Genomic DNA, 11,219 nt, shown 5'->3' on the forward strand with positions numbered 1-11,219 from the left:
GGTGTAAATTACAGCTTATTGTATTAAGCAGGCGGGGGGAAGTTTGGCCTCTAAACACGGCCACTGTGTGATTCCCACAGTGGCCCGAATGCAGCAGAGGGAAACACTTCCTGAGCCAGAATGGAGTCCACTGGGGAGGAACAGCGCTCCGTTTCTTTCACTGCCTCGGCTCCGCGCTCCCTCGCGTCTCGTCCGCTGGGAGCGACCGGGAAATTGAAATACATGAAAAGTTTGACAGCTTCTTTCTATCGCACTAACAATGAAAGTGGCTGCTGAAGAAAAAGGACGACCACCACTCACAGATTCTTATTGTAGAGCTGCGGTTTGGCAGAGAGCAGGTGGCCGGAGGGTCGACAGTTCAAATGCAAGGCGGGAAAAATCACTGCAGTTTCACCTGGAGAGCTTTAAAGGTGCAGAGAGTAGGGCTGGGCGATATGGCCCTAAGAGAATATCACGATATTTCAGGCTATTTTTGCGATAACGATTATTCTTCACGAAATACTTAAAAAGATATAGATAATATGTTTTTTTTAATCTAAAATGTAGTGCGAAGTGCAAATCTCAACAGTTGCCAAATACAAAAAACGTTTACTCTTGACTCTAGAGTATGAGCAAATAATAAAAATAACCATTTAGGGGTTTCGAGGGCATATTTTAATGACATTTTGTTGCATGTGTTTAGCGACAGAGAGTAAGTAGCTTTTTGTGATTAAAACAACTTTAATTGTTAGCCTTACGCCAATACATCAAGAAGTAGGAATGTTACCAATATCATGATATGCATTTTTTTTAACCATAAAAAATTATACCAATATTATCGTGAACGATACGATATGGCACACCCCTGGCAGAGAGTGATTCTGGAGGAAGATGGTTCACCGTTGACTCTTATTCCCAAGTTGCACCATGCAGCCTGTGCAGCTTGTTTTTGCACGTCTATTTATTCTGTTTAAACTCTGTATTTTTGCACAGTTGCATAAAGTTTATACACTGTAAAAAAAAGTTTGCAGAAATGACAGTAAAACACTGTCAAATTGCATCAGATATAGGGCATAAAATTAAAAAAGTGAATATTACCGTACTAGACGCTGTTAATAACTGTAAATCAAGGAATATTACAAAACCTTTAAACTCTAGAAAACACTTTTTCATGTAAAATTAAAGGAGAAACACCATAATGTCACAAGGACACAATTACCCTAAAAATAAAGGGACTACTCAGTCTAAATTAAAATTTTTGCTGATATTTATATTCTTAAGTTGTCGCAACCACAGCTGCCAGTATTTTACAGTAAATTAAACAGATTTTTTTAATTTTTTTTTACAGTAGTTACACTTTTATTATTGGTATCATACTATGCTACGAGCGATGAGACATGACAACTTCATGGTCTATTAAAATGTTTACTTAAAAACAACAAAGTAAATTACAAGTCTGAAGAACGGTCGCTTCCACCATGTTCTGACTCTAAACGAAACTTAAGATACATAGTCAGTTACCGTAGTTACCACTATATAGTGACATCACAATGTGAAATTTAAAGAATAGAAACATTTTTAACCCTTTAAACATTACTAATTGTATATTTTAAACTAACATACTCTAAGCATTGCATGAATTACAATGAAATCATCATTCATTTTTAACTGTTTTTAACTTAAATTATTATTGCTGAACTGGCCCTTATTGGCCTTTACAATACCTGTGAGCAACGCTCTGATGTCTCATTCAGGGCAATTACAACTTGGGTCAACTGGTATAATTTCTTGTAGTAATATTTGACAAAACAAAGTGATGTAGCTGCAATTTGCGAGCAAGGGGACGTAGACTAACAAGTGAACACAAGTGTCCAGACTCCAGTTGTTTAAAGTTTAGCCAGAATATCTAAACCACTTTAGTTGGAAGTGAAACCAAAAGTAAGCACACCTGAAATGTGGGTAATAACCCTTCATTTCACAGAACAAACTGTGCTCACACGTCTTCAGCCTGAACAGAACAGGAGGTGGAAGTTGAGTCAGTTTGTAATGGATGTTTGGGAAAAATCTTACTGTTCACCAAATCCTTGTTCTCCACACTATCAGAGCTTTAGCAATTACTGTATTTTGGTGAGTGCGAGATGATGATTACTGTTTGAAATGATGAAAATAAGTTGTGAGACTGCCGTTTGAAAATGTAAAACTGTAAAATGAGACTTAAAATTCAGTTATTTTCCTGTTCTCGTCTTTCTCTCCATGTTCTGTACTACTTTTTCATCATCCCTTGTGATTCATGTCCTTTCTCTTACTCAGTAATTTTGTTTGGAAAAGTGACATCTTTAAACATCTCTCTTACTTTGAATCTCACATCTCTATTTTTATGCTTCTAAAGTCCTCTTTTTTTTGAATAATATCTATTCAGTTTGTATGTTTTACCTGCATGATCGGACAGAAACCTGCATCGCTAAATCATAACTTCTGCTTTCAAGATCATATTAACAACCTGAGCAATATTCTTTCCAGACTATAATTGTGTTAATGTTAGAAATAATGAAAATAAGTTGCTGGTGAATCTGCAGGTGTGTTTAAAACCTGATTTCACCACACTATCAGAGCTCAGCAATTACTGTATTTTGGTTGGAGTGCAAAATGAATATTACTGTTAGAAAAGATGAAAATAAGTTGTAAGACTGCAGTTTTGAAAATGTAAAACTGTAAAATTAGACTAAAGGTTCTGTTATTTTCTCTCCATGTTCTTTTCATCATCCCGTAGATTCGTTTCCTCTCTCTTGCTCTTAATTTTGTTTGGAAAGTGACATTTTTAAACATCTGACAGAAACCTGAATCATTGCTGCTGCAATCAAGATCATATTAACAACCTGAGCAATATTTTCCAGACGTTAAGTACACTGAAAAAATTGGAGTGACATTTACTTAAAAAAAAGCCAGGCGAGTTTTTCCTCACAGAAAGTGTTTGTAATCTTTACTCAGGCTGTTTCTAAGTAATCTTATTTAATAGAACCACTTTTTTTTAAATGAAAATACACAAGTAAATTGCAGATTCACTGATGTGCCTCAAAAACATTTTACTTGGAAATATCAACTAATTAAGCCAATGAACTGGTTTAGTGAATATTACTTTGAACAAATTATTCAATTTACATACAAAACTGAGGACACACAATAAAAAACAATCACTAAGTAATGCACTACATGAAAAACTGCTATTTTAAAGTAAAAGCACTGAATTCGGATTTCTTTGCATAATTTATATAGATGATTAAAATAATAATTACAGGGCCAAAAAAAATATTTTTTCTCAGCAACTTTGAGTAAAATGTGGAAAACATGTTGCTATTCTTCACATTCAGTAGGTTAAGACTGTACAGAGCTGTTCAAATTAGTGCAAAGATCAGAAATTCAGAAATATTAATATCAGTTTATTATTTTTATTATTGTTATTTCAATTATGATTTCAATTATTTTTATTTTATTTGACCTATTTATTTAATTGCTTTTATTATTATTATTATTATTTTTTTGTATTATTATTATTATTATTATTATTATTATTATTATTAATAAGTAATGCACTACATGAAAAACTGCTATTTTAAAGTAAAAGCACTGAATTCGTATTTCTTTGTAAATGTATATAGATGATTGAAATAATAATTACAGGGACAAAAAATGTTTTTCCAGTGTATGACTAACAGCTAATAAAACTTAGTGTTTAATCATTTCCATTACAAATCTCTGAGTCTCTGTCTCAGATAATCGGTAAACAATATCTGATAAAATGCAGAGTTGAGGACAGCTGCTCTGCTCCTCAGACCTTCTAAACCCTCCAGCTAAAACAATGAGCTTCAGCCAATTCAGCCTTCCACAAAAACAACAAGAAGAGTTGGGAGAGGGGGTTAATGGTGGAGAAACACACAGCAACAGCTGCACGGGACGCTCAGCGAGGAGAAAATGCCGTGCGAGGGAACGTGTCAGCGAAGCCCGCCGTTCACCATTAACGTGCCGTTCGGCTTGTAAGCCCCCTCGCACCCTCTACCCCCCCCCCCCCCCCCCCCCCCCATCCCTCCACCCCTCCCTTTCCGTGCAGCTGTCAGCCCTTTTTTCCACGTCTCTTTTCTTTTTTTTTTCCTCCCTGCGTGTCTTTTCATTCTTATGTTTCAAAAACACGTGAGGTCATTCAGCTTTTTACTTTGTGTTTTATATTCCGTTCTTTGCTTGTCGTTTTTTTTGTTGCTCCGGCACTGGAGCGATGCGCCAACGCAGCGCCGCCGCTCGCTTTCCTCACTTTCCTCTTTTTCCTCTGCAGCTGTGACTGTCGCACGCAAACACACACACAGTGCACTTAGAGTGGATGCACAAAACAACTCCAACGCCACATGAAAAGGCAGAGAAAGTGACTGGAGTGAGTCACAGTCTGACATGCAGCTCCACAGGCCACTCATATTGACTTCATTAAGCTGGATGCCAGAATGCTATATTTTACCCGAAGATCAGCACTCGCATGTCTCATCAAAACAAAATAACACAACTAACAGACCTCCAACATGCCAAATACACATTTGAACTGCAGGTGCACTGGCACTAAAAGCTACTAACTTATTTCATGTGCCAGGTCGTAATGTGGAAGTCATGAAAACATATTTTTATGTGCGTCTACTGTGCTGATGTAAGAATGGGCCATTGGGTTTAAAAGAGAACTTTTTTTAGACAACCAAGTTAGATGCAGCCTTTGTTTCTAAAGTATCTAAATTACTTATTTTAAAAGTAAGTTGCATGTAAGTTGTCCAAAAAAGCTTCATATATATCAACAGAATTTAGCCTTCTATGCATCTTTTGACTTGTAAATTTCAAAATGAGCTAAAAAGGAAGAAGGTAATCTTTAACTATATAGACTATATAGACACTTTAAATCTTTCCTACTGTCTTAGGGGCAAACTGCTAATCATAGTGTTTAAATGTCAGCGGTGCAATTAAAAGATAACTTGCAATCAAGGCCATGGCTCAAGGATGCATTTCTTGGCAGAAAAAGTGCAAAAACTTTATGGAAGAAGGAAGAGAAGTAAAGGAAAGTTTGAGAGTAAAGGGGTGGCCATGTATCTGGTGTTTGATATTCACACCTTGCAAGTTTTTCCACTATTTTGTTTATTTATTGCTTCTTGTTTAGTCTTAATAATAGTGGTGTAACAGATGGTAGTTGGATTGCCCCCTCAGCATATGAACTGCAGATTATGGTGCATTGTGCCAGGGCATAAACACTTTAATGATATGCATTAGTTTGTTTTGTTCTACAAGGTAACGTTATAGTTTATCTGATTGTGTGGTCGTACATACATAGTGATAAACATTCTATAGCATTAGTTATTACTTTGGAATGGTCTGAATCTGTTGTGCGAGGCTGGAGAAGAACTCTACTTCTACTGTTTTTGTCTCAGTCCAAATATTTTATCCACTAAAAAGTCAAAACAATGGTGAGCCATTCTTTTGGCAGGTGTATTTGTCTCCCCTTTTTGTGGGAATGGAAAAATGATCCATTCTGGGAGTTAAAACTGTGATTAGACATGAAACCTCGACTTACCCCTGATGAATTAACATGCAAATCAAAGAGAAATAGCTCAAAACAGAGTCTTATCATTGCTCCAAATGATTCAAACTTTCTATTAACATTTCTACTGTGACAGCCCAGCTTCTCTGTACCATAAAAAGTACTGGATGTATTTCCTCAAACTGTCCTTAAACAAGAATCACTTTCCCGGCTTAACTTAAGTCATCCCGTGACTATAATCCCCTGCAGCAGTATTGACAGGTCATGTATGAGACGCTGAAAGCAGCTGATAAACCATCAGGACGCTGTAATTCATTGTTGGCTTGTGCAATGAAAGGCAAAATGGACTGTTTGCTCAGACGGCAGACTGGAACGTGGGGCCTTTGGAGGCTCACTGAGCTGAGGTCAAAGGTAAGCAAATTGTGCAAACAGAAAGGTCCCTGTGCTTTGGTCATAGATTCCCCCCAACCTGCCTGCAGCAGAGGCACCTGGAGCCGAGTTTTGCAGAGTCCCCAGCAGTGCGCTTTCACTCCTCACATACCAACATCCTGTCCAATTTACATGAACAATGAGGGCGGGAAACCGCACAGCCTCAGGCTCTCTGTTGGGATTTTACATGCAAATAAAGGTTCCTGTCCGACATTATCAGATAAGAAAATAATTGAACTTCTTTACCTGGATGTGGCGTCCATCGGCGGTGCCCAGGTACGCCACTGCACGGCCATGAACCGGCACGACGTTGATAGACGTCACCAGGGTGTTTTTCAGCACTTTGTGCCAATACTCCAGCCTTTGGACGAACAGCGTCACCTGCAGGCGGGGTACTTGCCCCTCCTTCCCTTCGTGGATCCCCCTCATGTGCATCGCAGTCGTCCGATGAACTCTGCAACAAAAAAAAGTAAAAATTATGGACCATCATCATGCATGACAAGTTTAAGGCAGATTGGACAATGTATGGTCAAGTTATACAGTCTTGTGTTTTATGAAAAAACGCCATATTTTGCCGCCATGCCACGCCCCCATAGTGTAACAGTCTGCAAAGCTTTTCATAACCTTTAAAGTCAAAGGCCTTTTGAAGGTACTGATCAAGTCCGAAGTCGATCGGATTAAATCTGTAGGAGGACTTCGTTAAAGTATGCGACGTGGAAATGGCGAAAAACGTCAAAAATGCCATTTTTGACCCAAGATGGCCGACTTCCTGTTAGTTTTTGGATATGGCTTGAAGAGACTTTTTGGTGCGTCTTCCCATGATACATGTATGTACCAAATTTCATGTCTCCACGACAAACCTGTTTTTGGGGCTCAATTCTAGGGGGCGCTAGTAGGTCATTTTGCCACGCCCATTTCTGAAACCAATGAAATAAGTACATTTTATACAGGTTGAATTTTGTCCCAAGTTTGGTGAGTTTTTGAATATGAGAAAAGCTCTCAAAAACGCAATTCATTTGCTGTTAAAATAATAACAATAAACGGACCAATTTCAATAGGGTACTCGCCCTGTTAGTGCTCGGGCCCTAAAAACAACCGCAAAAAGGCATCAGTTTCCCCTGTAGTGTGCTCCAAGACTAACAACATATACAGTAAGAATAACAGTGGAGAGACTGTATCTTATTGTGGTTACCAGCGTGATACTGATATGACGTACGGAGCAGCCAAGAAATGTCAGCAACATCATTGTGGTCGTGTTAAATCGTGAAGAACATCCACTTCAAAGTAGTGAAGACTAAGCAGTAAAGTCTGCAGATTGGCACAAATATTAGATGATAACCATACTTTCTGTAAAGATAAGATCACCTTATCTAAACACATTGCTCTCTGAAAAACTGCTCGTTATATAATATCATGTTGAACTATCTTCTTTCATATCTGGCCCGATGGGGGAGGGTTGGGAGCCAGACCTCCTAAGCCTCCCTCAGCTACTCTTTCATCAGGCGGTGCTCGTAATGGAGGTCTCGGCGTGATAGCACCTCCAGGGCAAGTACGAGCTTTGTTGGATGGAAGTTAAGAGGACGGCAGGATTTCATGGGAAACGCCGAGAAGACTTTCATGCATTCCATGAAAAAAACAACAACGTTTTAGCTGTCCGACTGGGCAACCCCACTATTTTTTTTCTTTTTCTCTCAACTCTCTGCTTTCTCACTTGAGTTTAGAAGCAAATATGTCGCTCCAGCTCCTCTCGTTGGTTTTCAAATGTCGCTGGGTTGTGCAGATTGTTGTGTCTGGAGCCTTTGGAGCATACAGTGAAGGCACAGACTGTAGCCGGAGCTGGATTCAGGGCCTTTTCTCTATCAGTAACCCCCCTCCCCTTACCCTCCTGCCCGCTCTCACTGCTCCGGCTCTTTTTGTGTTTAGTCATGGCCTCCTGTCCCAGCCTCAGGTTTCATTAATTATTAATGACCCAGAGGGTGGCGGGCCTCTTGTGGCTCTTAAGGTCCTTGACCTGACTGCCTGACCAGGCCTGAGCTTTCTGTTGTTTTCTCAGCTTCAGTGGATGATGACCTCTTCACAAGGAGAGGGGAGGGAGGACAGGTAGAGAGATTATGAACACTTGTGGACGGCTTCTTTCAAAGTGCCTCACAGTGCCAAAAAAAAAAAAAGTTTTAGCAGGAAACTCTCCAATGCTCTGCTTTGCAGAAACGTTGCGACCTTCGCTTCCACCTCTCCTTTTTATGGTGGCCCTGAGAGCTCACAGCGCCACAACTTAAGAAAATACATGCAAATACACAAAACACAAGCAAATTGAGAAAACATCTTCATCAATTTGACAACACAAGTGCCACAACACAACAGAAGTGTTTCCAGAGGACATTTAAAAGTGATGCACACATCTGGACACTCGTCCAGATAATTTCACGTTATAACGATCATAGCATGCTAACGTTAGCGGCCGATCGATAGCATGCTAACGTTAGCGGCCGATCATTGCGTGTGAACATTAGCCAGGGATCGATAGCGATAGAATGCTAACATTAGCTGGCTAGCAAGACCAAAACCAAAAAAAATATTTTAAGTCCACTTCCATATCGAATTTAATTTAAGGACTAGTAATGACGCTTCCGAGGAAGATTGGAGTCTCAGTTGAAACTGTCAAGCAAGTAAAGAAACATCTCCTTGTAAAGTAAAATGCATTAATCGTGTACACTTTGAGAGCTAAATGAGAGCAAACACCTTGCATAAGATTTTTCACAGTCAGGAGATACCGTATTATAGAATCTTTGTTATCCTACTGAGGCCACCACACCTTGTGAACAATCTCTGCATCAAAAAAAGTTTTAATCACAAACAGACTCATGATCTCTTTTTGCGCCTGGGTCAGAAGGCCATTTTCTGCACTTTGCATGAAACACGCTACATCATTTGTTTAGCTTAGATCTCTAAGGCAGGCTTTGAAGATGAGGAGAACAATGCTGCAGTAATAAATCAGCAACATTTCTCTCTTGGTGACATTTCAGAGCCGAGACGGACAGGACCGCACAAAGAGGAGAGCTGAAGGAAAAGCAGAGAAACCTGGCGGTGTGACAAGTGCGCAGCAGCAAACCTTGGTTGAATTAAATGTCCTCAAGGCCAGTGGCAGCAGTTAGAGAGACAATGGCGGAGTCAAACCGAGGGAAAATGTGGAGGAAATTGAAAGCTGGCTGAAAGGTTGGACGCTTTTCTGCCAAATGCACAGCTGTGAGGTCTGCAGCCAGCCTTGCTGCGCTGAATTAATACGAGTTAAAGAGTGGAGAAATAGTGCAAACGGATAAGGAATGACAGTTTGTGCCTGAAACTGATTTGGAATTGGATAAAGATATGTCCACGTATGAAGAGATAAGGGTTTGATGAAGGACACGGCAGCAAAAACATCATCAATCTCTCTTCAAACATGATGGACAGGTCGCCTTTGATGTGTGAATCTGCACACCTTCACCCAGAAATCCAGCGTAAAATATGATCGATAGCAGCTAAAAGCATGGGAATCTGCCAAAACTCTCACTTGTCCAAACTGCCGCAGATAGAGACGTAATCTCTGTGGAGATAATGCCACGCGGCTCAAAAAACAGACCCTGGGCTGATTATTTTCAGAGCAAACAAACAGGACTTTGGGTTGTTTGTTGAAGACTCTGAGCTGGACCGGGTCTTGGAGGCATTCCTTCGCCTCGGCTAAGGTATTCCTGAGGATCAAGGCAGTGAAATTGGACGGTGGAGAGGCTGTTTAGACAAGCTTCGTTTGAAGCTCCGCTGCTGTTATCCACGGCTGATTCTTGGCACGGAGAGAGAGAGAAAGAGTCTGAGAGGACATCAAACTGACACTGAAGAGGCAAACAGGTTCCTGTGCAGAGTAAACTCTGACATAAAGTTCAATAAAGAACTTAAATATACAATGTCAACTAGAATGTAGGGTTGTCACGATACAAAAATGTTCAACTCGATACCATTTTCGATACCACAAGGATAAAAACAATATATATATATATATATATATATATATATATATATATTTAACAGACATATTTTTATTAACAAGAAAATGCAACATGTGAAAATTAACAGAACCACAGGTTTAATATTTATAATAAAAGAGGTAATGCAAATACCGATTCTCGATACTTTTGAAAATTAGTATCGTATCCGGATACAACGTTTTAGTATCGATACTATTTTGAATATCGATACTTTTGACAACCCTACTAGAATGTCACTCTCGGAGCACAGACCTCCACAAAGGCCAACGGTGCATTCACAGGCTCCTCGGATCTTCCTGTTTCACAAGTTAGGAAGTTGTTCTTTCAACTTCAGTGTGTTTGTGAGATTTAAACTGCTTCGAGTGTTATTGATAGCCGTTTCCAGTAGTTGAGGAGCGATGAAGAGCAAAAAAAAATGACGAGAAGAAATATCTACAGTCATGGAAAAAATGATATCTGGCCATTTTCCATGGTTTTCTTGATAATAACCAAAATCATTATCAGGAAAACCATGGAAAATGTCTAGATATCAGCTCTTAAATTAAACTCTTATCAGCTATTTTTGTTGTTATCATTATATTTGTCCAAACAAATGTACCTTTAGTTGTATCAGGCATTAAAATGAACAAGAAATTGGAGAAAACAAGGGTGGACTAATATTTTTGACTACTTTTACTACTTTTTTGCAGACTTTCTGTGTTGTCCAGTCTTAAGGGGATTTTCATGTGAATTTTTCCCAGTCAGGAACTTACTTTTCAGATTTTTTCTGACACCACATGAAATATTTGGGGTAGATGCCCCGATTCATATTTGTGCTAAAAGTTAGTGGGCTTTTTTTCTTTCACCAAGTTTGATGAAAATCAAGCCTGTATTTTTTCCATATTCCTGCTGACAGACGGACAAACAAGCCGAGCTGAATACTTTTTTTAGCTGTGGTTATTAAAGAAGAATCAAGTCATTTATAATAACCTGACACAACGGTTCACAGTGGTCATAGATGGACAGAAATACAAGATTTTTACAGTATTCTTTCAAGCTAATTAGACAAGAAATGAGCTACAAGAGTTTCGAAATGTCAAAATGATGCTTTACGGATTGTTTGAAAAGATTAATTGACTCTGCAGGTGGAACCAAATAAGCTGCTTTTTTAACTGCTTCCAAAGGTTTATTTAAAAGAGTCGAAATACCAGTAAAGTAGGTTATTCAGTAATCTTGTCAACTTTAATAAAATGCAG

General features: G+C 39.1%; 1 protein-coding gene across 1 annotated transcript in view; it reads right to left on the minus strand.

Moving 5' to 3' along the window:
• The window catches only part of met (MET proto-oncogene, receptor tyrosine kinase), a 77,301-nt gene extending 70,898 nt beyond the window's left edge, over positions 1 to 6,403 (minus strand). Inside the window, exon 1 of the mRNA XM_059335793.1 lies at positions 6,215 to 6,403. Coding sequence (XP_059191776.1) covers positions 6,215 to 6,403 — 189 coding nt within the window. The remainder of the gene's footprint in view (positions 1 to 6,214) is intronic.
• Between the last annotated feature and the right edge of the window lie 4,816 nt (positions 6,404 to 11,219).

Source organism: Centropristis striata, chromosome 6 (assembly GCF_030273125.1).
Source record: "Centropristis striata isolate RG_2023a ecotype Rhode Island chromosome 6, C.striata_1.0, whole genome shotgun sequence".
Classification (NCBI taxonomy): Eukaryota; Metazoa; Chordata; class Actinopteri; order Perciformes; family Serranidae; genus Centropristis; species Centropristis striata.